This window comes from Sarcophilus harrisii, chromosome 1 (genome assembly GCF_902635505.1).
Source record: "Sarcophilus harrisii chromosome 1, mSarHar1.11, whole genome shotgun sequence".
Classification (NCBI taxonomy): Eukaryota; Metazoa; Chordata; class Mammalia; order Dasyuromorphia; family Dasyuridae; genus Sarcophilus; species Sarcophilus harrisii.
The window spans coordinates 701,764,358-701,792,016 of NC_045426.1; the positions used below are offsets into that span (position 1 = coordinate 701,764,358).

Sequence of the window (27,659 nt, forward strand, 5' to 3'; positions counted from 1 at the left end):
ATGATGGATTTTATATAGAAAATTTGTGAGAATCCCTCTAGTTTTGTCTGCCTGAATTTTTGATTTCCTTCACAGGCTAAGTGTACACTATTTCAGAGTCCGATTCTTTTTGTGCAGCAAAATAACGGTTTGGACATTATACTAATATTGTATTTAATTTATACTTTAACATATTTAACATGTATTGGTCCCCCATGGGGGGGAGGGGGTGGAGAAGGAGGGGAAAAATTGGAACAAAAGGTTTGGCGATTGTCAGTGCTGTAGAATTACCCATGCATATAACTTGTAAATAAAAAGCTATTAAAAAGAAAGAAAGAAAGAAAATTTGTGGGAAAACATGGATAGAAATTGAATAGGCTAGAGGAGTGTATCACTGCTAAACTTCAGCTCCCACAAATTCGCCTTTAGCTTTCCCAGTTCAGACTGAGCACAGCCCGTAAGCAGGTCCTGCTTCTGCCCGAAGTCTTTTCAGAAGTTTTTCCTATTTCTTGTTTTGTGTTTTTTTTTCTGTTCCTATGGACTGAGCTCTCTCCAGCTACTTGGAGAAAGAGTAGGTCTTGAGGAGTCTTCCTAGATCCTGCCTTTGTGGCCTTCTTCTCTGGCTGCCCCGATCTTTAGAGAAACTGGACAATCCGGGATCCTGTTGGACCCAATTTCCAGTGGCTTTCCCCATTACTTCCAGAATGTAGCTGTAAACAAATGTAAGTCATGCTATAGCCACCAGGTGGTGCACTGGATAAAAGGTTCGAATTGGAATTATCTCTGATTTAGGAGCTATGGGAAACCTGGGCAAATCATTTAACCCTCAGTTTCCTCATCTGTAAAATGGAGATAATAATCGACCTCCCATCTACCGGCCAGGATAAAATGAGACAATATGTGTAACGCACTTAGAATAAGACAATATTTGTAAAGTACAAAATTTGTAAAAAATATTGAGTCGTTTCACTTGTATATGACTCTTGGTGACCCCCTTTGGGGTTTTCTTGGCAAAGGTAATGGAAGGATTCACCATTTCTTTCTCCAGCCTGTTTTACAGATGAGGAGACTGAGGTAAACAAGCTTAAGTGACTTGTCTAAGGTCACAAAGCGAGTAAGCATCCGAGATCAAATTTGAACTCAAGGAAATTAGTCTTTCTGACTCCGAAGCGTTCTATCTGCTGTGCCTTCCAATTGTGGTATCATGAAAATCATGATGTAATAATTAAAATTATGATAATATCATAATAATATAATCAATATTAATATAATGACAATAATTATGCTAATGATGATGATGACTAAGACACTGCACTAAGAATTTTACAATTATTGTCTTGTCTGATCATCGTTACAAATGGTAGGTGCTGTTGATGACTCCATTTTACAGATGAAGAAACTGAGGCAGAGAAAATTTAAGTGTCTTATCCAGGCCACACAGCTAGGAAGTATCTAAGATTGGATTCGAATGCATCTCTTCTTGATTCTAGGCCCAGAACCTGTCCTATCATTATTATTATGTTTCAAGCCTTTAAGAACTGTAGAAATATCAGCTATTATTATCATTATTTTGACATTCAAGGCTCCTCACACTGACCTAGTTTCCCAGAAGCTCCCAGCTTTATCTATTCCTACCCTCATTCATATTCCAGCCAAGCTTGACTGGCCTGTCTTTAGTTTGACCTTTCCTCTCTCCTTGCCTTGACTTTTTTTGGCTGGAATAGGTCCCATTACCTCCCAGCATCTCCATGAAAAGATCCAACTCACTGGCCTTTCTCCATAAGCTGTTCCTGAGCCTTCTCGCCCCTGCCATATTTGGAAACAATCTTCCCTTTTAAAAATGTCCTGTGGCTCCCGGCCCAGCACTCTCTTTTTGCACCAGTACCATTGGGCCTGTATTCTAATTATTGGGTATTTGTCCCTTTTTCTATCTACTGTTCTATAGAGCAGGACTTCTTCAACTTTTTCCACTTGTGATCCCTTTTGTCTGAGAAATTTTTATATTAGCTTTATTCATTTATTTCTTTCCCTGAGGCAATTGGGGTTAAGTGACTTGCCCAGAGTCACACAGCCAGGAAGTGTTAAATGTCTGAGGCCAGATTTGAACTCAGGGCTGGTGCTCTATCCACTGCACCCCCTAGCTGCCCCCATCTGAGAAATTTTTTCATGACCCTAGGTATATGGGTATATAAAAATCAGTATACAAATGAAACATATACTGATAATCATAATTTCACAACCCCCACATTTAGTTATGAGACCTGATAAGGGGTCCAGAACCATGGTTTAAGAAGCTGGACTGTAGAACTATGGGTTTACAGTCTGGAAGACCAAGATTCAAACCTGCTTCTGATACTTGCTAACTGTCACTGGATGTGTCTTTTGATGCGCTGGGTCTGAATGTCCTCATGTTTAAAATGAAAACACTGGATTTGACCTCTAAGATCCAACTCCAAATCTATGGTCCTGTGTATTAGACCAGGAGCTTGCTGGGAGATAAATTAGACTGAGCCGATCTCATGAAGTCTTTTCTCTTGAACTTTCTTCTATCTTTCACCTAAATCTGTCTTCCCTTCTGGATCCTAAAATCTAGATTTGAATCCTGTTGTGGATGCTTATTTGATGTGCGATGCTAAGCAGATCACTCAATCTCTCCGTGCCTCAGTTTCTCCATCCGTAAAATGAAAAGGTTACAATAGAGAATTTCTTAGGCTCTTTGCAATTCTCCATCCATGGCCCTGGGCTGACGCTTACCCCATCCCCCTTGCCTTGACAAACGGGAGCTTGGGGAATTTCTCTCTTTGCATGCCCCCCCTCCCCATTCAAGGCTTCTTTTATCCCACGCCCTCCCCCCCTTCCTGACATAGTGCTGATGGAGTGAGACAGAGGGGCTTGGGAGAAGAGAGCGATCCCCACTGCTGCGCATTGGCCAGTGAGAGACGCTACTGAGGGGGACGCACATACGCCGGCACCTGGGCCCCCTATTCAAGTGAAGTCAGATGGAGGAAATTTAGTGGACAGAGCTGCTGGCACAGCAGGGCAGAATGTGCTGGCTTGGTCACCGGGGTGCCATAAATAGGGTCCTGGGGGAGCTCCATCCCCATCCCTGCTGGTCCATTTTCCCTCCAAGAGGTAACAGAGGTTAGGGAGGGAGGGAGGAGATACAGTGTGACTTATCTCGGTTTTTTTTGGGGGGGGGGTAATTTAAGGGTCTGAGGATCAATCCCTACTTAAGCTTTCGGGTTCATTTGGAGGGTTATTTCTGGGTAGATGGAGCTGGGAAAGCCATTGTTCCTTGCCCCAAGCCAGAACATGGAAACCCGGTTTGTGTTGGGGGCGGCGGGTGGTTTCCAAGCGAATCCCAATGATCCGCAGCCCTGAGATCTTGGCAGGGATCGCCTCCCTCGGAGACCTCCTTTGCCTGGAGGCTGGGGCAGCCCCTTCGGGGTCAAGGGGAGCGACCCGGTTTCTGTGGTTATTTAAGGCTGAAGCCGCCGGCAACCCCACTTTGTCACAGGGAGAGTCTGGGAAAATGGAACATTTCATTCTGGGGCCTGAATCCCAGCCGGGAGCCGGGCCAGGCCCAGAGGCTGATGAATGGGGAGATTGACTCTCCCCACAGAGAAAGTCCAGTTTTCTCTTGTGCTCTGACCATCACAAGTAACCCAGCCTTCCGCATTCCCGTAATTGTGTCTGTGAGAGTGAGCAGATGGGCCTCCCCGTGCATGGCCGTGGCCGAACGTGGGGGTTACGGCGTCTGGGGGGGGGATGCTTGTGTCCCCGTGCTGCCAGTTGGCTCCAGAACTCCACGTGCGGGGCCCCGGCCTTTGTGGGAAGCGAAAGGCCTAAAATTGTCCCCAAATGTGATCCTCAGGGACTTTCCCCAAGTCTCCATCAATCGTCTCAAAGGGATCCAGCCACATTCTGCAGGTTTGCTTTTTTTGTTATCTAGACCTCTCTGTGATAAAATGATGGAGCAGCAAAGTGTCCCAGAGCAGGCGGCTGCTGGGAAAAGCCATGGAGGCTTAGGGGGCACCTTCAAGGTACAGTGTGGGGCTCGTGGTGGGACGGGCTACACTGGTGGGGCCTCTGGGCTCCCTCTCCTGAGCAGGTGGGAGAGATGGCCGCTCAGGCCACAGATAGACAGCCGATGGGGGGGAAACTGGGGGTGTCCCCACCTACACCTTCTTATTTTCTGTTCTAAGCTCCCTCCCAGCCCCTGTTCTAAGGCCCTCCCAGCCCTGACATCCTTCCCTCTTTCCTTCCCCACTACCTCTATCTCTGACATTCCCTGTTTTAAGCTCCCTCCCAGCCCTGACATTCCCTGTTTTAAGCTCCCTCCCAGCCCTGACATTCCCTGTTCTAAGACCCCTCCCAGCTCTGACATCTCCTGTTCTATGAGTTCTTCCAGGTCTAATATTCTATAACTTCCATCACTTAACCAGAGTCTGGCACAAGGGGGCAGACCCCAGGCCCCTCGAGGGGCACATCCAAGCTATTTGCTCAGACATCTTCCCCAGGGCAGTGCAGGCTGCCGGGCCGTCAGTGGCCCAGAGTAGCCGACTGAGCCAGATTTTCGTGGCCAGCAGAGGGAAGTGCAGGTCTCCTCCTCCTGAGGGCTGCCCGGCTGCTGTGGGATTTGTCTGTTGTTTCAGAAAAGCACAAATGCAGTCAGAGGGGGATGGGGAGCCCCGGAGTTTGGAAAAAGCCAGAAAGGGACAAGGCCTTGTTTCGGGTGCTTATGGGACCCTGCCGCTTCTAGGTCTCGGTCTATGAGATGGAGAACTTCCAAGGAAAGAAGTGTGATTTCTCCACCGAGTGCCCCAACTTGACTGAGAATCTGCTGGAGAAAGTGGGCTCCATTCAGGTGGAGTCTGGCCCGTGAGTGCTGCCTTACACAGAGGGACGGGGATGTCTGCTGGGTACAGGTGCTCTCCCTCTGCCAGGGGACCTGAGGTCAAGCCCTGCCTTGGAGTCTGAGAATCAGCTCAGAATCCTGGCTCGGCTCACTGCTACCTGGGTGATGGCGAGCAACCATTCATACTTCTCTGGACCCGGTTTATCACTTGTAAAGTGGGGACGTTGTACTAGACGATCCCTGAGGTCTCTTCCAGTTCTGGTATTCTGGGTTCTAAGGTCCCCTCCCAGCTCTGACATTCCCTGTTCTAAGATTCTTCCCAGCTCTGACACCCTCTTTTCTAAGGCCCTTCTTTTCCTTCCCTAGCTTTGATATCCCCTGTTCTAAGGCTCCTCCCAGTTCTGACATCTCCTATTCTAACAATCCTCCTATCTCTGATATTCCTTGTTATAAGGCTCATCCCAGCCCTGACATCCCCTGTTCTAAGTGTTCTTCCAACTCTGACATCCCCTGCCTGATACACCCCATCCCAATTTTAACATTTTGTGTTCTAATAATTTATCACTCAAGGACCCTTTTTGTCCTAAAATTTCTGACCCTCTCTGGGCTTCAGTTTCTCCATATATAAAATGGTTTGGTCTAAATGGTATCTAGGGATGTCCTCTCATGCCATCTCCCTAGGAATCTTGGGGTGGGTGGAGGCAGTGTTGTGAGAGCGAGACCAAAGGCCACAGGTCACTCCCTGCCTCCCTTCCCCTGATGGGCCAGTTGTCCCACTCAGTCTCCCCCTTCTCCCTTAGCCTCACACCCCCCACCCAGCTTCTCCGTCTTGGCCAGCTGAGATCAGGCTGGACTTTCTCGCTCCAGGTGGTTGGCATTTGAACGCTGCGCCTTCCGGGGAGAGCAATTTGTCCTTGAGAAGGGCGACTACCCCAGGTGGGACGCCTGGTCCAACAGCCATCACAGCGACAGCCTCCTCTCCCTTAGGCCCCTGCAGATTGTGAGTACGATCCGCGGCCTCCACATGGGCTGGGGGCTGGAGCTTCCACTTGAGAGACTCCCAGAGAGGAAGTCAGGGAAGGTTAGGAGCCAGGCCGGACAGAATTCTGACCAGCCCCAGTCACTTGGGCTTAGACATGTTCCAAGCAGTCCCTCTCTCCAGGACACTGCCTAGCTTAAGAGGCCAAGAAACCCTTCTCGGACTCCCTCCATCTGTCAATTGGTTCAGTTCAACTCAATTCACCAGACATTTATTTACATTTGCTCTTTCAAGAACAATGTCTTAACTCCTAATTTATATTCAAATAATGTTATTTATTTATTTATTTTGTAGCTTTTTATTTTCAAAATCTATGCATAGTTTTCAACATTCACTCTTATAAAACTTGTGTTTCAAATTTTTTTCCCTCCCTTCCTCCCATTCCCTCCCCCTGACAGCAAACAATCTAATACTTGTTAAACATATGCAATTTTTCTATACATATTTCCATGTCAAATAATTTTTAAAAGATTTTGTTATTGTCGCTGAGGCAATCTGTATTAAGGGTTACACATCTAGCAGCTTCGAAAGTTTTTGAAAATAGGAGTGACACAATCATGATGGTGCATGAAGATTACCTGCGGACAACAGTCCTATAAGAAAAGAGGGGCTGTTGAATTGTTGTCCCCTAATCATTTGGCAACAGGAGCATCAGGCATGGTTTGATTGATTGTTCTGAGGCCTCTTTCTAGGACAGCCCAGATCACAAAATCCATCTGTTTGAGAATCCCGCGTACAGCGGCCGCAAGATGGAGATTGTCGATGATGACGTTCCTAGCCTGTGGGCTCACGGCTTCCAGGATCGGGTGGCCAGCATCAGAGTTATCAATGGAACGTAAGGATGGAGCCTCCCCTTGCCCTCCTCTTTTCTTTCTAGCCCCTCTCTTTCTTTGACCCCAAAGAGCCCCACATTTTTAGCTTCCTCCTACTGGGCTGGATATAATCCTGTACAAACTCAGATTCTTCTTCACATTTAAATGGAAGTAATAATACTTGTCCTGCCCCCCTCAAAGAGTTGTGATAGAGCAGAACAAGGCCTGTTAATCATTCATACATACTGGATGGTAGGAATATAGAGAAAAGCATTAATGATGACAATGAGGATGAATATAATCATAGCTAGCTTAAGATTTGCAAAGTGATATACAAATATCCTCACAATAGCCCTGTAGAATAATCCCTTTTATAAATGAGGAAATTGAGGCAAACTGAATTTAATGACTTATCCAGGCTCACACAGCTACTACATGTCTGAGATCAGATTTGAACGCAGATGTTTCTGATTCCAGAACTCTAATTATAAAATAAGCAATCATTTATTAAATAGCCCTACTTTGTGCTAAGCACTTTTCAAATATTATCTCATTTGATCCTCACAATAACCTTAGGAAGTAAGTGTTGTGATTATCTTTATTTTACAGTTGGGGAAACTGAGGCAGACAAAGGGTCTCATGACTATTGTCTCAGGCTGGATTTGAACTCGGGTTTTCCTGATTCCAGAACTACTGAGATCACTCAGCTACCATTTTGCCTAGAATAGCAGCATTTCCCCCCTCTTGCTTGACTTTTGATCCTAGGGTGGTCCCCTCCTCTTAATTTTTGTCTTTTCCAATCCCCACAGGTGGGTAGGATATGAATTTCCTGGCTACAGAGGGCGTCAGTATGTCTTCGAGCGAGGAGAGTACCGTCACTGGAACGAGTGGGATGCCAACCAACCCCAAATCCAGTCCGTCCGGCGCATCCGTGATCGCAAGTGGCACAAACGCGGCTGCTTCCTGAGTAGCTGAAGGAGACCTAAGGCCTCCCATCCTCCACCCCCCCACGGCAGCTGGCCCACCAAGAAGAGGAAGCTCTAGGGCTTTCCAAGGTGGGGTCCCCCAGCCTGACCAGCTCCAATTTGCCTCAGAACCTCCTCAATAAAGTAGTGGGATTCGCAGGTCCCATCACCCTCCATGGCTTGGTTGACTTCATTAAATGAAAGAGGTAGTTTTCTCCAGGGAGAAATATGCAGCCGCTGCTAGGGATGGGGAAGGGAGGGCGACCTGTCCGTCCCCTGGGTCAGACCTTGAACAGCTCACTCAGTCTGGGCGCCAAGTCCTCCTGGAGCCGTGGTCTGCAAATCCCAAGTCACCTTGAATCCCGCTCTGACTCAGATTGGATGGGGAATAATCCTCCACTTTAATCTATTTATCTGCCTTCACTGGCCACTGCCCTATCAATCATATTTACCAGGTGACGCACACTTCCAGCTCTCTCTCGTGGTGGTCCATGGCCTTCCTGACCAGAATGGAGAGTCCTGAGAGGGTGAGCCCTGGTGGGGGCATTCTGCTCTGCCCCCAACTCTGGCTCAATTTCCCTGACTTCCTCAGTTTACAAGCTCTGCCCCATAAGGTGCCCTGTGTTTGCCTCCCTGTGATAGCAACCTGTCAGTGTATGTAGGTGGGCTAAGGAGGTGGGGAACAGAAACTGAAAAGAATATAGTAATTTTCCATCATTTCAACCTGCATATTTTCAAGTGCGTCTCAGAGAAATCACGGCAGGTTATTTTTACCCTGCAGTGTAACAGGCAGCAGCTGCTCAGGTAGGATCTGGACCCCTGAAGTGGGGGAGGGAAGCACAGGCAGGCAGGGGCCAGGTCCTCAGACCAATGAAGGGGGAGGGGCACTTCTTCCTGCATAGTCTCGCTTCAATCAATCGATGAATTGATAAAGTGCCGACTTTATTTGCCAGGTACTGGGCTAAGCCCTGGGGACACAAAAAAAGGCGATTGCAATCAACATTTATGAACGGCCATTTATGAATAGGTTAGGCCCTGCAGGAAATATTTTAATAAAACTCAGCCTCTGTTTTATACTCATGGGGGATCCAAACATGTGCACTGTTAATTATAATAGGCAATGAGTGATTAGATGCAAAATAAAAGGCATGAGTTGGGGTAAGTGGATATCAGAGGGGGCTTCATGGAGAGTTTCACCTTAGTGGCCCTCCAAGGGAGGGTAGGAATCTGTTCTTGTCCTTCAGAGACATCCTTTTGCCGCCCCATCCCAGGCCCAACCAGACACCTGCACAGGTTAGACCACTCTTAGTAAAAAGCCCAACTTAGAGGCCCACAAGAGAAGGCTCAGCCTCTGGAGCTCCCAGTTCTCTGGCTACTCCCAGACTTCTAAATGAACTTTCCCCCAAGAAGTCTGTGCTCTGGCTTGGAGACTCCTGTACATTTTGCCACCTTCCTCCCCCCACTCTGAGGGGAAAAGCAGAAATGAAGTTTTAGAGGGTCCCAAGCTTGGACAAGTCTCTCTCCGGGAGAACCTTGGGGAGGAGGCCGAGGCTGTGCCCTAAGGGAGAGGGAAGACATTTCTGGCTCCTCAGCACAGATGCTGGCATTGGAACTTGGCCTGTGGGGCCAGGTCGTTGCCATGGATGCCGCCTGAAGGTCTTCCACCCTATCCTCAGCTTATGCTTCAGCTCCAGAAATAGCAAGACCAGGGAGAGGGGATGTGTGTGGGGGGGACGCTGCTTCTCCCTCCCCTTGGCTCATTCACTCTGGAGTTCTCCTGACAGACAGTCGCTTAGCAACTCTCACAGCTATTGCCTTCCCTTTGTTATCCCCCACTATCTGAGGGAAGAATAACTCCCAGCAGCAGATCTCCTTACTCTCTCTCCTTTAATGAAAAGTCCCTTCCCCAGGCCTTTGTGGCTGATCTGAGGGGAGAAAAGAGGGAAGATTGGCAGGTTTCAAAAAGGGAGATTTTGACTTAAAGGTTCTGGGAAATCTGAATCCTAGCACAGAGAAGAAGGGATCTCATCCCCTCATGTGGCACGTGATGAACCCCACCCCAGTACCCTCATGTACACGTCTGAATTGGGGCGTGTTTCTTCCCTAGTTAGCCTCTCCCCTCATCTGCTGAAATAAATCCACAAGGACTTTTTCTTCTAAGGATTAAAGGATTTATGCCTAATGTCTCTTGTAGTGCTCACATGTGTTCGGGGCGTGAAGGCTGCCGAGCCCTTTACAGGGCTTTCCCCCTTCTGACCCACCTAAGGCTCATCTGTGGCTCCTGGAAGCTGTAGCACGCACAGGGGCCACATCCCAGTGAGCCATTACAGGGAACTGAACCAGGCTGAGGGTAACCAAAGGGTCTCAGTTAGTGGGGTGTCTACCCCAGCCATGAAAACTTCTACCATTCTGGGTTCCAAGGTCCCTTCCATTTCCAGCGGTCTCTGTTCTATTTTTTATAGTCTCTTCTCTCTAAGTCAATAAATATTATAAATATTTATGTGTTAAGATATAAAGGAAAGCACAAGAAGGTATCATACTGTCCTGAAGGAACTCCCAGTCTCGAGGAGGAAGAGAACAGACAAACGGTTATATTTAAACAAATTCTATACAGGAGCTAACCAAAGGAGAAGGCCTGGAACAAAAAGGGAAGGGGCAAGGCTGCCTGTTAGGGGGTGAGCTTTTAGCTGGGACTTGATGAAAGGGAGAAGGAGGGAAAAATTTAGAATAGAAGTTTTTGCAAGGGTCAATGTTGAAAAATTACCCATGCATATGTTTTGTCAATAAAAAGCTTTAATAAAATTTAAGAAAAGAAACTAGATTTTGGGGGGTTAAGATCTCTACTTGTGAGGGAAAAATGTACTAATTCTCCAAATCTCTTTGCATGAGAAGGCGACCCAGTCCTGAATTTTTCCTAAGGCGCATCCTTCTCAGGAAGGTGGGGGAATGTTTGACTTCATTTCTGTGTCTCCAAGTGGAAATAAGGGATTGGTGCGAGAGGCCGTGTGGACCAAGAAGATGGGGTCGAAACCAGCAGGGGGTAGCCACTTTCTAGATGGTGAAGGAAGGAGCTGGCAGGCTCCATCAACTCTAAGGAGAAAAGTAGGCCAAGGAGCAAAAGTGACACAGGTCTGCTTCATAAGTAAAATGCTGCATAAATTTTAGGCATTATTATATAAATATTAGTTACAATTTGAACAAGTAGGACAGAGTCAGGAATAGGAGTCACTCCCAACTCTGAAAAACATAACTTATGCTCCCCACCTCAACTCTTTCCCACCTAATCTCATAGGACTGTAACAAGGACAGTGAGAACTGAAGATGTAAGATGCCGTCATGTATTAGGTGCAGAAATGCAAGTAATGATTTTATTTTATTTTATTTTTTCTGCTGAGGCAACTGGGGTTAAGTGACTCACCCAGGGTCACACAGCTAGGAAGTGTTAAGGGTCTGAGACAGATTTGAACTCGGGTCTTCCTGACTTCAGGGGTGGTGCTCTATCTGCTGCACTACCTACTGCCCCTATTCCAGTTATTTTATGAAAACCACTTGCAAGAGAGACTGTATCAGCCTTTGCCAGGGCCATGTTTTTGTATCACTAACATTTTCTGAAGCAGTCGTGGGCAGGAAGGTGGAGAGCATGAGTCTAGTGAGATGAGCATTGGCAGAGGACGCGGAGATTACAGTTTTCTCCCACCCGGGAGAATTTTGCCAGCTTCTGGAACTTTTCAGTGATTTTTGGAGAAGGAGATTGGGAATACGGAGCCTATTCGAGGGCAGACTTAGCTAGATGATCTCATGATCTTTTGGAAGACTAAGCATGAGAAAACACTGATGGCAGGAAGATGTTGAAGTTCCATCCATCAAGTTCTAGCTTGGTATAGTCTCCGTATAAAATCAGCCCAGAGCAGACCGAATACTGGGTTTGGAGTCAGAATAGATTTGAGCTTAAATCCTTACTAGCTGTATAATCTTAGATTACTTAGTTACTTAACTGCTATCTACCTCAGTTTCTCCATCTGTAAAATGGGGACAGTAGTGGCGCTTAAGGTTGGTATGTGGACATCCCATAAGTCTTAGCACAGTGCCTGACATATTGTAGGCACTTACAATGGTCCCTGTTTGCCTCAGTTTCCTCATCTGTAAAATGAACCAGAGAAGGAAATGGCAAAGACTCCTGTAACTCATGCCCAAGTAAGGTCATGGAGAATGAGTCACGACTGGAATGACTCAACAACAGAAATTTGTACCACGCTTTGCAAGCCTTAAAACACCATAAAAATGCTAGCTATCAGCTACGAAAGAGCATCAGTTACACATTTAATACCTCAACGGGGAATCCACACTGTTTTGGGCAAGATAGAAGAGCTTATCGGTTGACCTCATCGAAGGATCTTCCCAAACTAAAGACTTTTTAAAGAGTTGGCAGCTACCATGGAAACTTCCTAAAGAATTGTGCTGTTGTTACTGGTGCTCCAGAAGTGCACATACCTGGGTAAGTGGCGGAAAAGAGCCAAAAGCCAAAGCCAAGAATGGCTAATCCAGTTGGATCCCTTTGACTTGACTTGTAGATCAATGGGATAAAGAAAGAATTGGTGATCCACCTCACTTGGATACATTGGCTTAGAGATCTACAAGCAAGCTCTTTATGCAAGTCTTAAGTCTAAACTTGGGACTTTGTTAAGGCTCAGAAGCCATTTTACCAAGAAAGTGATGGTCACCAGAAACCCACTGTATTTGTCAATAGAAGGAGGCTCATTATCCCATACACAAGTTGAAATGCTTAGTTGACCAGCAGTGGTGAGTTCAAATACTACATATATGGTGCTCAGTTTCAAGAATAGACTAATAACAATCAATGTTCTTTTAGTTTGACCCATAATTAAGTTGGATGCTGCCCCAAGGGATGGTAATACCAAGTAGTGTTCAGTACGCATGATCTACTCGTGCAATTGTGGGCGCCATGTCTTATAGACCACATGAGTCCCAAGGCATGGTGTTACCGAGAAGGTACAAAGAACTACATAGGGGCAGCTTAGTGGTGCAATGGATAGAGCACCAGCCCTGAAGTCAGGAGGACCCGAGTTCAAATCTGACCTCAGACACTTAACACTTCCTGGCTGTGTGACCCTGGGCAAGTCACTTAACCCCAATTACCTCAGCAAAAATAATAAGAAGAAGAATTGCATCAGTTAGAGGGCTTTATCATATCAAAGTTGGGAGTTTGGTGCTTTCACCATAGGGCATTCCACCAGTTGATATGAACTCATTTGTCTTTGACCTATCTACCTTGTCTCAGTTGTCCTTGGATGACTGGCTGTGGTGACAGCTGAAAGAGGAAGTCAATAAGCATTTATTAAGCCCTGGAGAAAGAATACAATAAAAAAGAAAATCAAAATCAAACCCAGCCCTCAAGAAGCTTCCATTCTAACAGAATAAGATAACACATGAAATGGAACTGAAAAGTGCAGTGAAGATGTCTAGTAAAAAATTGATCAAATGATTTTCTAGGATTCATGCCCCAGAAGACACCTCACCCTTGAGAAAATGGCAGAAGGTAAAGCTACACATGGAATCCTGACTGACCCCACACACGGTATCAGGAAGCAAACATTTCCTTCTATGGTCAGACGATAGCGTTAGACAATTGGACCAAAAAAAAACACTTGAGATGGTAAGAAACAAATTCTCATGGACAAATGATACTGACCGAAGATTGCAGAAGATTTTGATAAGAAGTTTTATATTCATGCAAAATGCTACCAACTCAGGACACATACAGACTTTGTAAGTCTATTTTGGAAACCTATCGATACAGAAGGATTGATGTTTGTCCCCATCCCATTTATCACATACTCTTGAGCTCACTCTGATGAGTTGAGTCCCCAGATCATAGTTACCTTGTTCCCTTGAGAGTGTAAGGTTAGCTCTGAGGGGTTATTCTTCTAGTACCATGACCCTTAAGTCTCCCCCAAAGTGCTTCCCTTTGAAAATCTCTGATATACTATCCCACAAGTACAGGGGAAAGTGAGCTTATGCTTAGAAAGTACATGTGGCAAAGAGTTGTCTCACAACTCCTGTAGTTCTCAAGATGTTCCCCTTGGATATATGGTGTATTCATAGTAAGAGAATCAATATTATTGCTTTTGATTATTTTTAAGTCTCATTAAAGATCTCTCTATCTCTGTCTCTGTCTCTGTCTTTGTCTTTCTGTCTCTCTGTCTCTCTCTCTCTCTCTCTCTCTCTCTCTCTCTCTTTCTCTCTCTCTCTCTCTGTCTCTCTGTCTCTCTCTTCCCTTCCTCTCTTCTCTTCTCTTAACTCCTCCCCACTCCTCATATAGTAACTTTAGGGAAAACATCAGAGTAAAAAACAAAGGAAGGAGCCTAGCCAGAGATTGCAGGTTTGGGCTTGGTCATGAGTTATTGGTTTGGGGAGCTGACTTTCCTCACAAACAATTTTTTCCCATGTTGTTGGAAAGAAAGGGAATGAGCCTCCTACAGATCCCTGGGGAATAGGAAAAGTATTACTTTTTTTTTTAGCTGCCCAGAGAAGGATGAAATAGTTCCTGTCCTCAGGAAGCTTACAGTTTACTAGAGTGAGAAAAAAATACCATTCAGATGTGACTGATTCATGATCTGATTGGATTATTACCAGAAACTACAGACTAATGAGAATGGAAGCATCAGGTACAAAGGGGTGGAGTCAAGGGATAGAAAAGAGTTTTAGAAAAGCACAAGTCAGTTAAACCAGAGTTTATTAAGCACTTACTGTATGCCAGGCATTCTGCTAAGCCTTGTGGAAATAAAAGCAAAAAAAAAAAAAAAAAAAAAAATTCCCTGCTCTCTAGGAGTTCTAAATTTAATGGCAGAGATAATATGCAAACAACTATAAATAAAAAAATATATATCCATAGGATAAATTGGAAGTAATTTTAGGTGGAAAACTCTAGCATTAAGGGGGGAGGGCAAAGGCTTCTTGGGGAAAAAAATGAGATTTTATCTGGGACCTTAAGGAAGTCAAAGAAACCTAGGGATGGAGATAAGGAGTGAGAGAATTCCAGGCATTGGATACAACCAATGAAAATCTTATTCTTGGAACAGGCAAGAAGCCAGTGTTACTGGACTGAAAAATACATGGTAAAGAATTAGGGGTAAAAAGACTAGAAAGGTAAGGAAAGGTTGGGTTGATACCCCAGAAGGCCCTTGGATTGGGTGATGCACATGAAAGATAGGGTGGGCGTTTAGTAGGTGGTGCCCATTCTGATCCTAACTTTCTTAGGACTAAGCAACTTACATGATCTTCTGTGTGCCTTCTTGTCACAATTGTAAAATGCTTCTCAACTTTAACACACAATGATCTATGTTGGAAAGTTCCCTTTAGGTCTATCAGTCTTTATCTTGCTCTAATATTCTATTTTCTAAGCTATAACACCCTATGTTAAAGGTTCTAAATTCCCATCTACTCTTCTGTTCTATGTTCTAAGGTCCTCTCAGTCCTGTTTTGTTGTGTTCTAAGGGCCCTTTAAGCTCTCACATTCTATCCTCCTCCATTCTAAAGCTTCCTTCCAGTGCTGGCCTTTTATGGTATCATGAACATTCTGCTAAATGCTAGAGACATCATTTGGATGCTGTGTAATCATTTCCTTTCCACGGGAACTGATGCTGTTTATGGGATGAGTGAATCACTGGTGATTGTCATAATCCCCAAGCATTTTGTTTGTGATGACTGGTTCAGAGACACAAAATTAAGGTTAAAGGGGATGGGTACATGTGTGAAAGTATCTCATACAATATGACTTTCCCCCAGGCCCAAAAATCCCTCTTTAGGATGTCTTTTTTTAGATCGAGTGGAGGAAGTTGGAAAAGGGCTGAAAATAAATATTTATTAAACACCTAACATGTGCAGGTACATCTCATTTGCTCCTTATAATGATTCTGGGGTAGGTGCTATTATTACTCTTATTTTACAGGTGAGAAAACTGAAGCAGGCAGAGGTGACTTTCCAGGGTTACCAAGCTGGTGGGAATCGAGTTCTTCCTAACCCCAAGTTCAGCTCTCTTCCTACTGTCCCTGGATGGGAACTTAGTGAGCATTTGATCCACTGCCTTCATATGAAAAAGAATATAATTAACAGACACTGTAAGAAGAGAGGTGACTTGCCCATTGTCATACCATGATGTAAAGGCAGAGTCCCAGGCTCCTAAATACCAGCCCAGAACTTGGCCTTCTGCATTATAAAGAAGGAAATCATGGGATAGCCAGTCAGTAAAGCAATAAGTATTTATCAAGCACCTACTATATGCCAGCATTGTGTTGAGGTAGCAAGGGCATTCATTAGCTTTGGAGTCAGAAGCATTTGTCTTTAAATCTCAGCTCTATTAGATACTATCTGTATTTAAGGCAAATCACTTCTCTTCTCTGGATCTCAGTTCCCTCACCTTTAAGATGAAAGGTTCAGATTCTGTTACCTCTAAGATCCTTTCTAGCTCAAAATCTTTAGATTTTCCTAAAAAGAGGAAACTGGGGAAATGTGTGGTATAGTGGAGAATGTACCTGGTGCCTCGCTTGGAAAAGAGTAGATCTGTCTTTGGATTCAGATTCTGCTACTCTTCCTTTTTGTTGGTTTCTTTCTCTTTGTCTCAATTTCTTCTTCTTCTGCCAAATCAGAGTCTCCGTCTTAATGTTCCTTCTACCTCTGACATTCTCCATTTTTTCCTGAACTGGGGTTTTGTGAGTCCTCACCCCTTGAGGGCCTGACCCAGGGAGAGTTCAAATGTAGGCTGGGATTGAACTTGGCAACTCCAACTGATTTACTCTGCAAAACCAATCTCATGTCTATTTTCTACCACGAGGCTGCTGGAGATGTGCCTCCAGCCTGTCATGACCGGCAAATCCCTGGCTCCACAAAGGCTGAGGTGGACTGGACGGCTGCATTGTCCAGAAGAGGGGCTCTGTGGGTTGGCACTCAGAAGGCTGATGCAGGCAAAGCTCTCCTCTTCTTACCTATGCCCTGTACAATCCGAGTCCAGCCAAATGTGAAAGCTAATGAAATAATCGCCCTGAGACACAATGGCTAGTGAGCATCAGCTGAACCGAGCATTCATGGTGGGTTTAATCTGGCATTCTCCAGTCGCATCATGCTGGAATGATTTTTGTAGCCTATCTTGGCACCGGGCACCCCCAGGGCAGTATAAATGCTACCTCCCAGCCAGAGGCCCCGCATGGGCAGGAGCGGGTACTGGTACTGCTGGTAAGAGTTTCTCTCTTCTGCTTTTCTCTCATTCTAGTTGCTGGATGGAAAATCATTGGTCACCATTTCAGAATAGACCAGAGGTAAAGGGACTCTGGGAGCAGGAAAAAACAATAAGGTGGAGGGGGATCAGAATGCTGGGATCAGAAGTAGTGCATTCAAAATACTAGCTCAATTACACGACTGCGAGTACTTTCCCCTCTTTCAGCTTCAATTTCCTCCTCGACAAAACAAGAAAATTGGAATAGAGACTTTCTAAATTTTCCTCCAATTCTAAAACTCCTATGAGGGTATTTTTGGGTGGCAGGAGTGGGATGGGGAAGGGACAGGGTTAGATTAAAAAAAAAATAAACTAGGTATTTGCTGATCAACAGCAACATTAGATAATGTTGATTAATTGAATCTCTTGTCAGTTCTGAGTAGGTTATTACTCATAAGTGGAGCCTATCAATGGATGGAGAAAGGCTTTGAAACAAATTCTGTAACTCAGGGTCATGAACAGAAGCAGATAAATACAAGATCATTAGACTTGGGGACAGGAAGATGTGAATTCAAGTCTTGTGTCAGACTTGGCTCTGAGACCCTGGACAAGTCTTTGTAATAGCCTCATCTGTAAGAGGGAGGTAATACTAGCACCTATTTCCCAAGGTTGTTGTGAGGATCAGATGAGATAATAGATTTTTAGCACTTTGCTGACCTTAAAGCATTATGTAAATGCTATTATTTTATCAGTCAACTGGGCAGGGAAGTAAGGGGAACTCTGTTACAGGAAGGGAGCTAAGACTTTGAATTTACCTCCTTGGATTGCTTTAATTTCTTCTCTAATGGCTGCTGTGGATGGCCAAAGAGAAAGTGGTTTCTAAAAGGCAGAGTTTAGCTTTGAAGTGACTAGGGAATTCTGGGGCCAAGAAATAGGAAAATGTGTGAAGATCAGAGAGAGAGAGAGAAAGACAGTTTCCTTGGTTCAGGGGTTCTTAACCTTTGGTGTGATGGACCCCTTTGACAGTCTGGTTCAGCCTAGGGATTCCTTCTCGGAATAATGCAAACAACAACATGCATAATATGTCAAAGGAGGTTAGAGGCTAATGGAAACAAAGACACCATTTTTTCCAAACTAAAGTCATAGACCCCCTCTCTTTGAGAATCTGAGGACCCCAGATTAAGAACTCCTCTGTTAGCAAATAAAGCTGGCTCCTAAGAATACTTTTTGAATTTCAACTTCTTTCCATTCTTTGCTCCTCAGGGAAGACTTGGACTGAGTCTTGGCAGATCTTCCAGGGAGGTAGATTTTGAGGATCAAGAAGCCTCATTAAAACACAATATCCTCACAGTAGGGAATTTCACCATTGGAGTCCCAAAGGTCTTCAAGAATGCACTAGGAAAACATAAAGGCCTCTGGGAGGCCCAATGACCATTAGTTATCAGTTTGGGTGGGGGATAGCTAGGACAAGGAAGGCACAGCAAGAACTGGGACTGGAGAAGTGTCTGGGGGTGGTGAGAAGGAAATTAGAAGGACTAGAGAAAGGAGCAAAAGGAGGAGACAGGGAAGCTTCATAGGGGAGAAAGATCCTGGAGTGGGAGGGGAAGTGAGGAGGGCTGGCTGGAGAAGAAAGAAGGGCAACAACAGAGGAGGAAGGATCCTAAATTCCGCCCTTTCTAGGGACCCCACTGTATATTGTATAGCACTAAGTGAGAGTGTTTTGTTGAGTAATGAGTAAGAAACCTAGAGTGGAAAGGATGATAGATGTCCTGAGACAGATGAGGAAACTGAGTCACGGATAAGATAAATAATTTCCTCAGGGCCACATATTTGGGATGTGTCTAAGATGGAATTTGACTTCCTGTCTCTCTGTCTACTGCTCCCTGCTGATGCACATTAAAGCACAATTGGATAGCAGTTCTGTTCACTTTATATATGAGCTAGCATATGACTCAGTGGTGAATGAAGAGAATGAGATCAGAAGTGACATTAAGGGAGGCAGAACTTCCCAGAATAAGAAGGTCATCTTCTCACTGTGCTCTGCCCTCCTCAGACTCTCTCTGAAATCCTATGATCACTTCTGGGGACTGTGTGACAGGAAGGATGCTGATAGTCTGGGGAGAGCCCATGGGAGAGGGCACTCACCTGTCTGAGAAGGGCCTTACAATCTTGGCTTCTCAGTAATGGTCAGAGGAACTGGGGTCGTTTGTTGTTGATCGGTCATTTCAGTCGTAACCGACACTTCCTGATCCCATTTGGGGGTTTTCTTGGCAAAGATCAAGAAGTGGCTTTTCTGCTCCTTTTTACAAATTAGGAAACTGAGGCAGACAGAGTTAAATGATTTATCTAGTCTGAGGCCAGATTTGAATTCTTCTTGATTTCTCTATCCACTTAGCTGCCCCTGGGGTCGTTTAACCTGCACAAAAGAAGTTTCTGAGCAGACATGATCATTGTCTTCCATGTTTTGAATATTGTCATGGGGCAGAGGGATAAGTCCCTTTTATTTTGGTCCTAAGAGGGTAGGACTGGGAGCTGTGAGATGAAGAGGAAAAGAGACAATTTAGATTTGACTTCAGGAAGAATCATCCCTAAAGGGTCCGGACTCTCCCTGATCACTGAGGTTTCCAAGCAAAGACCAGTTGACTTTTGTGTGGTAGATGATGTCAAGTTACAAAAATAGCTACGAGAGTCCTTTTTCAAGCTAAAAGTATAAGCTTCCAGAATCCCACTGTGGAGAATATCCAGATCTTGTTTGTTTGGGGGAGGGAGGAAGGTTCTTAACACCTCTCCTTGTTTCTACCCCCTTCAGTTTCCATCCTGAGCGAGAACATGGCGTCAGACTACCAGACTCAGTCCTCTAAACCGCAGCCCCTCAATCCCAAGGTCGGTACCCCGTTAAGCCTGTTTTCTTGGGTCACCATGGCACGTGACCTGACCTGAGCCTCCGTTTCTCCTTTGTGAAATGAGGAGAATGAAATAAATCAGGGATTCTTAACCTGATAATCTGTGTTAAAGCTTTAAGAACTTGTAGACTCACCAAGGGTCAGAATTGGGTGAGACATTAGAGCTCAGGTAGTCAAAATCTTTCATTTTAACAGAGAGAGAAAATGAGGGCCCCCAAAGGGAAAGTGTTTTATCCAAAGTAACACTGCTATTAAGTGAAGGACCCAGGGCTGGAAATCCAGGGTCCTGATTGCCCTTCCCCGGCTGTTTTTCCACTCCCTGCCTTAGTGGAAAAAGTGGGTGAAGGACGGAGGATAGAGAGAGAGAGAGAAGGCAGTGGGGTGAGCATTTCCTCTCCACATTCAGTATTTGGTGGGTTCTAGATCAGGGAGATCTTTTGGAAAGCAGCTGGGGGGCAGGGCAGATTTCCAGGTGGACCCTGGTATATGTATATGTATCTATGCATGTGCATTTATATATTTTTGTGTGTGTATGTGTATATATGCCTGTGCCTGCCCGTGTTAGGGAGAGAGAATAGATGTGACTATCCATTAGACTCTTCCTTGGACAAAGCTGCATCCTCTCCCTCCCTCTCCCCTTCCCCCCAGCTCTACTCCCTGCTGGGCCTAGTCAGGAGCAGGGCAATTGTCCTCCCCTTTGCTGGGATTAGGTCAGGGAATGCTGGGTATCTTATTCAATAATGGGGGAAGGCCCAACTGAGCCTGCTGAATTATCCACTGAGTGTCAGGAAGCCCCTTCCTCTCCTCCCCCTCCACCCTGCTGAGTCTCCAGGAGAATGAGAGTAGAGTTGGAAGTCAGTTCTTGGAGAAAGCTGAGGCCAGTAATTCCCTGGTGAAAAGCTCACCTTTCCCTGCTTACCTCCTCTCCAGAGTATTTTTTAAATGATAATTCATAAACCATCTCATAGGATCATAGATCAAGAACTGGAAGGGATCTTAGAGGCCTTTAAGTCCAACTCCCTCTTTTTACAGATAAGAAAACTGAGTCCTAGGAAGATGATGGGATCATAGAATGAGAGCAGGAAGCAGTTTTCTACTTTTTACAGTGTTTTCTCTTTTCTGTGCTTCCTAGATTGTCATCTTTGAGCAGGAAAACTTCCAGGGCCGCTCCCATGAGCTGAGTGGGCCATGTTCCAATCTAAAGGAGACTGGGATGGAGAAGGCGGCCTCCATTCTTGTGCAGTCAGGACCGTAAGTGCCTCTTGGTCCAGCCACTTGTGACGTGGCTGAAAATGGTTCTGGGACAAGTCTCGAGGGCAGTGTGGGCCAGGGACCCGAGCAAGGGAGAAGGGAAAGAGATGACCCTCGTCTATCTGACCCAGGTCAACAAACCTTTATTAAGTATCTACTCTGTTCATTGCCCTGAAAATATAAATTGAGAGTCCTTGCCTTCAGGAAGCCTATACTTTACTAAGTGGGGATAAGAAGACAATTATGTGCAAAGCTAAAATAAAAATGATAATGTGATAACATAAGAACAGGCTAGAGTGACCCATTGAAAACAGGTCACAAGGAGGGTTACCTGGGGAAGGCGATGAAGCTTTGGATGAAGCTGGAGATAAGCATTCTGGCCCTGAGGAACATTGTATACAAAGGCGCAAGGTAAAAAAGGGCCGAATGTGAACAGTGCCTACAAGAGAAAGTTGAATCAGCTAAAGAAAGTAGTAGAAAAAGTTAGAAAGTTCCAGGGGATCCAATCTGCAAGTCTTGAATGTCAGGAGAAAGAGAGAGAGAGAGAGAGAGAAATATATATATATATGGAGAGAGAGAGAGAGAGAGAGAGAGAGAGAGAGAGAGAGAAACAGAGACAAAGACAGACAGAGACAGAGACAGAGAATCAGGAAGATAGACAGAGAGAGAGATATGCACACAGAGAGAGACAGACAAGACAGAGACAGAGATCCAAAGAGAGACAGAGACAGGTGGAGAGATGCACATATGCACAGAGAGAGGCAGAGATAGAGACAAAGACAGAGAGACAGAGACATACTTACATGGGAGGGGAAGAGAGACAGACAGACAGACAGAGACACACAGAGAGAATCAGGGAGATAGAGTGACAGAGAGAAGCATGCACACACAGAGGAAGAGATAAGACAGAGGTACAAAGAGAGACAAAGACACAGAGATGGGAGAGAGAGAGAGAGAGAGAGAGAGAGAGAGAGAGAGAGAGAGAGATGATAGATAATAAAGGAGAAGAGAGATATAGATTAAGTGGTAGATCAACAGATAAATGACACACCAGGCATGTGCATTCTATTTGCTAAGTATGCTTTCTTTCAGAAGACGATCAGCCACTCTAGCATTCTATGCCCTGTGTTCTCAGGTCCTTCCCGGTGCTAACACTCTCTAAACATGATTCTAAAGTTCCTTCCAACTTCTATGAATTTGTGTGCATTGGAAACATCCCAAAGAAATGGCTTCACTCCTTCACAAAGTCGTATTTTAATGCCAAATCCTAAAGCGACCTTCAGCAAAGAGACCTGGGCTGGTTGTCTGGTAGAAATTCTTTGTCTAAGGCCCCCCGGGAGCTTGGGGAGGCTTCCGACGTCTCTTTTGTTTAGTTCTAAGGTTTCAGGTTGAGATAAAGCAGCTTCTGGAAGAAAAGGGAAGCGTCTCTCTGGGTGGCAGACAGCTGGAATCCTCCTCTGGAATGCCAAAGGGGATGATCAATACCCTGTCTGGCCCTGGGTGATCTAAAGGAGGCTTCTTCCTTTTCCTTCCCAGGAGGTGGGCAAAAAAAAAAAAAAAAAAAAAAAAAGCCCTCGGACATTAATAAGTCATGTCCAGGTCCTGCATGCCCTGAATTGGGTTCTTAAGTATCAAGGGTCGCCCTTTCCCAGGGCCTGGATGCAGGTATCCTTGTGGGGCTGCTATTTAGAGTGTGGCCAATATTGCATGACAGCTTCTCACTGTGGTTCCCGGTAATCCCTTTCTTTAAGTAGAAAATAATCTATAGAAAACCCCTTCTTCCTTCCCCTCCATTTCCCTAATCCCACCCCTAACCCACCTACCTTGTCCTCCCTTTTTTTCCCTCCCTGAAGCAGAGATCTTTATGTAAAAAGCCTATGCTTTCTTCCTCGGGTAGGAGAAGGCAGCACTTGTTTGCTTCACTGAGTATCCTGGAAGGACCTTGATCAGTTGGGCATTTGGAGGGTTCTAAGGGAATGGTTCTTGCTGGCAATTCTTGAGTAACCGCCCTTCTCAAAACCATTGCAGGGGTCCCCAAACTACAGCCCATGGACCAGATGCGGCAGCTGAGGACGTTTATCCCCCTCACCCAGGGCTAGGAAGTTTCTTTATTTAAAGGGCCACAAAAGAAAGGTTTTGTTTTTACTATAGTCTGGCCCTCCCACAGTCTGAGGGACAGTGAACTGGCCCCCTATTTAAAAAGTTGGAGGACCCCTGAAAATTTTAGAGGCTATCCCTGAGACAAGGCCGCCCTCTTACTCCCTGGATTGGCCCCAAGCAGGGGAATGGTGTTTATCTTCCCTCCAGGGCTGGATTTGCCTCACTAAGCCTAGAGATATGGAAAAGATATGGGAAGCTCACATTTCTCTAGGGGGTGCAGTGGATAGAGCACTGGGCAGAGTCAGGTTCAAATTGTACTTCCCACATTTATATATCAATGAAATCTTGGGCTAGGGGCTTGAACCTCTGTCTACCTCAGTTTATTCACCTGTAAAATGGGGCTAATAATAGCACTTACCTTACTACAATCTTTCAGGTTTGTTGTGAGGTAAAACGTGATCCTTGTAAAAGAACTTAAAAGCGCTATTATGTAGATGCTAACTAAAATTATTAAATGGTAAAACCAAAGTGAACCTAGTTTGTCTGCTTCCAAGTCCAGAGTTTTTTCTATTGGGTGACACTGACTCCGTGGCCTCCTCATTTTCACAAGAACCTAGTGATTTTATCAAGGGAGATCAGGGCATTTCTTCCCTTTGTAGATTTTTAGGCAGTAATAGACTAATTTAATGCTTCACTTCCTTTCCAGGCCTCCAGTTCTCTGTTCTGTGGCATATAAGCTCATCTTCAATCTTTATCACTTTCATCAATTACTTAATCATTAATTGCCAGCAGGAAGTCATCCATTCCAACATTTGACAGATGAAGATGCTGAGACTCCAGGAGTTTCAGAGACAATGCAGATGGCAGAGCTGGGATCACTGAGTCTGCTTTCAGCCCTGTTTTCCGAGAGCTATTAGTTTTGGAATTTCCTTTGGCAAATTAGACAGCCATCCTAGAATTCAGAGGGTCTGAGATCAAAAAGAAAACGTAGTAAAAAAAAGGAAGTTTACTGATTGATTGATAGGAGATTGACAGCAACAGACTCCTCAGGTTATCTCAGGCTTACCTTGATTAAGAGCAGAGATCCCAAAGTCAGCGCCTACGAATTGGATCTGTCATGGGCAGGCTCCCTCAGCTTCTTCAGTGACTACAAGAAAACATAATACAGGGGCAGCTAGGTGGTGCAGTGGATAGAGCACCAGCCCTGAAGTCAGGAGGACCTGAATTCAAATCTGGTCTCAGACACTTCACACTTCCTAGTTGTGTGATCCTGGGCAAGTCACCTAACCTCAATTGCGAAAAAAGAAAGAAAGAAAGAAAGAAAGAAAGAAAGAAAGAAAGAAAGAAAGAAAGAAAGAAAGAAAGAAAGAAAAGAAAGAAAAGGAAGGAAGGAAGGAAGGAAGGAAGGAAGGAAGGAAGGAAGGAAGGAAGGAAGGAAGGAAACAAGGAAGGAAGGAAGGAAGGAAGGAAACAAGGAAGGAAGGAAGGAAGAAAGAAAGAAAACACAACACAGAGAGAGGGGGCCTCCAGAATTCCTAAAATCAATCTATCCCTGGCACCAAATTGGGACTGGCTGAGATGGGACTTTCCTGGCAGGTCTAAGGCAGGGAGAACCATAACTAGTGTTTGGATTTTATCTGGACATTCAGGGGAAGCACCTATGAACAATCAGTAAGGCTTGTCCAAGGATTTTCTTAGGGAAAAATGGGATGGGGCAGGGTGTGTGTGTGGTATTGATGTGGATCTTCTAAGGAGAGAGGATACACTGATGTGGACTCTATCTGGGTTAATTCTCTCTCTGTGTGTCTGTCTGTCTGTCTGGCAGCTGGGTCGGGTACGAACAGGCCAATTGCAAAGGAGAGCAGTTTGTGTTTGAGAAAGGTGAGTACCCTCGATGGGACTCTTGGACCAACAGCCGCCGGACTGATGCACTCAGCTCACTGAGACCCATCAAAGTGGTGAGTCTCTTGTCCCCTTTCTGTCCCACTAACCTACTCCAAGGCCCAGAATCCTGGGAAGTAATAAGAGGCCAATCACTTGGGCATTTTGCCTTTTCTGGCCTGTCATGACAGGCAGAAGAAATTTGTTTTCAGGCTTCTGCCCGCTTCTGGTGTTTCCTTGCCCTTAATTCTGGTGCCCTTCCTCTGTTCATTATTTTCTATTTATTCTGCTCTGAATGGAGCTTTTTTGGATTTAGTTGTTTGTGTGTCCTCTCCCCTTCCCCAATTAGATCGTACTCTTCAAGTGCAAGGACTGCTTTTCTCTTCTTTCTGTATCCCCAGAACTTAACAAAGTGCCTGGCACATAGTAGGCACTTAATAAACATTTATTGATTTATTCCTAAGGCTCTGAGAGCTTTTACATCCCAGCTACCTGTAATCCTCCCCTTGCTGTATTTTAGGAAGCAGGAAGACATCAAACTCATATCATTATTATATCATTGTTTATTTTGTTACCCAATGTAATCTTACCAGTTCTGTGCATCATGATTTATGGACCCTGATCTCCCTAGATCTACTTCTTTTTAAAATTAATTCATTAATTTTTTAATACACAATGCTTTATGACTCATATTAGGAGAGAAAAACCAGAACAAAAGAGAAAAATCGTGGGAGAGAGAAAAAACAGAAAAAAAGAAGTGACAGATCATGTGTTGATTTACAGTCAATCTCTCTAGTTATTTTTCTGGATGCAGATAGCATTTGCTATCCAAAGTCTTTTGGGATTGCCTTGAAATCCACTTCTTTTTGTCAATCTCGGACAAATTACTTTCTCTCTCTGAGTATCAGTTCTTCAGCTGTGAAAGAAAAGGGCTGGACTCACTAGATGGCAGGATCTTAAGTTTTTTATGCGTCATCAAAGCCCTTGTCAATTTGGTCCACCAAAAATTATAATTTAAAAAAAATCCACCATGTTAGATTTCAGTGAAAGAATAGAAAAAATAAAGTTATATTTTTTCCCATTGAAATTCATGGATCCTCTAAAATCTATCTATAAACTCCACAAGTTCAGAATCCCTGGTTTTGAGGATCTCAGGGCCCTTTCTCATTATGAATTTCAATTCTACGTTCTTCTCTCACAGGACAGCCAGGAGCATAAAATCATCCTTTATGAAAATCCTAACTTTACTGGGAAGAAGATTGAGATCATTGATGACGATGTGCCCAGTTTCCATGCCCATGGCTACCAGGAGAAAGTATCATCTGTGAGGGTACAGAGTGGAACGTGAGTAGTGTCCAGTAATGGGCATCACTGGGGGTGGTGGTGGTGAATATTAGCGTTCTAGCATTTAGCAACTGTGTGACTTTGGACAAATGCCTTTGTCCCTCTGTGGCTTAGTCTTCCTATCCATAAAATGGAAACAATATCCTTTGCCTTATCTACCTTATAGTGAGTCAAAAATCATTTATAAAGATCCTACTGTGTGACAGGAAACACAAGCAGACAATTCTGCACAAACAAGCTATAGACAACATCAATAATCATAGGAGATAATCCCAGAGGAAAGGCATTGGAGTTAAGGGGGATTGGGAAAGAGTTCTTCATCGAATGACAGGGAAGCCATAAAACTCACCTAAGTTTTAAAAGTTATTCCTTTAGTCTTCGATCCAGGTTATCTTTGGGAGGTCCAGGGAGGCTCCATGGAGCTCAGGTGCAGTGATGCTCTCAAGCCCAACAAGGCTGACCCATTCTTCCATTCTCTCTTCCTCTGTCTTTGCCTTTCGCAGGTGGGTGGGCTACCAATATCCAGGTTACCGAGGCTTCCAGTACCTATTTGAGAAGGGGGAATACAAGGACAGCAGTGATTTTGGGGCTCCCCATCCCCAGGTTCAGTCTGTCAGGCGCATACGGGATATGCAATGGCATCAGCGAGGTGCCTTCCACCCAACCAACTAGAGCCCCAGCACCCCAGAGCCACCATCACGCAGGGATGAGGATCCACGCTCCTCTCATCACTCCCAGTCCAGGTCACCCTACTGTCCAAGCAAGTTAATAAAGTGTGAACGGCAAATCTGTTGTGGTTTGTTCTTTATTCTCTCTCGGGAATGAATTGGGGGAAATGCCCAATCTGTGTGACAAATCTAGGCTCAGATTTGCCAATTAGGAGTTAAGTGTCTATTTGGTTAGAGCAAGTCAGATGGGAAAATGATACCTCCCTCATCTAAGGTGGATTGCTTTTTCTGGGGTACTGAGCACCTGGACTGGCCTCACCCTTTTTGATCCAATAGGTCATCAAACAGAACCCTTTACCTAAAAATATCCTTCTACCATTAGATCTTTGGGCACTGATGTCTTTTCATAGTTGAAGAACTTTTCAGTGAGAAGGGAAAGGATTGAGAAGGAGAAAAAGAATTTGAAACTCCAAATTTTAAAAAGAAAAAAAAGTTACAAATAAATGATTGGGGAAAAAACAAGAACAACAACAAACTAAAGTCGATGGTCTTCTTGACCAATTTTAGCTGGAGTTCCATGGATAGCTCCAGGCTCTGTAGCTTATCTGGAGAAAATCTTTCTGCTTCTTT

General features: G+C 44.8%; 2 protein-coding genes across 2 annotated transcripts; both read left to right on the plus strand.

Annotated features, from left to right (window-relative positions):
* The first annotated feature begins 3,909 nt into the window (after positions 1-3,909).
* LOC100933712 (beta-crystallin B3) lies at positions 3,910-7,823 on the plus strand. Its single transcript, XM_003761155.2, has 5 exons — positions 3,910-4,022; positions 4,742-4,860; positions 5,705-5,837; positions 6,569-6,711; positions 7,498-7,823. Exons 1-5 carry the CDS (start codon positions 3,948-3,950, stop codon positions 7,661-7,663), a joined length of 636 nt encoding a protein of 211 aa, XP_003761203.1. The 5' UTR covers positions 3,910-3,947; the 3' UTR covers positions 7,664-7,823.
* An 11,125-nt stretch (positions 7,824-18,948) lies between these two features.
* CRYBB2 (crystallin beta B2) lies at positions 18,949-27,148 on the plus strand. Its single transcript, XM_031948809.1, has 6 exons — positions 18,949-19,068; positions 19,692-19,765; positions 20,918-21,036; positions 24,962-25,094; positions 26,219-26,361; positions 26,865-27,148. The coding sequence occupies exons 2-6, from the start codon at positions 19,712-19,714 to the stop codon at positions 27,031-27,033; spliced, it is 618 nt and encodes a 205-aa protein (XP_031804669.1). The 5' UTR covers positions 18,949-19,068; positions 19,692-19,711; the 3' UTR covers positions 27,034-27,148.
* Positions 27,149-27,659: the final 511 nt, after the last annotated feature.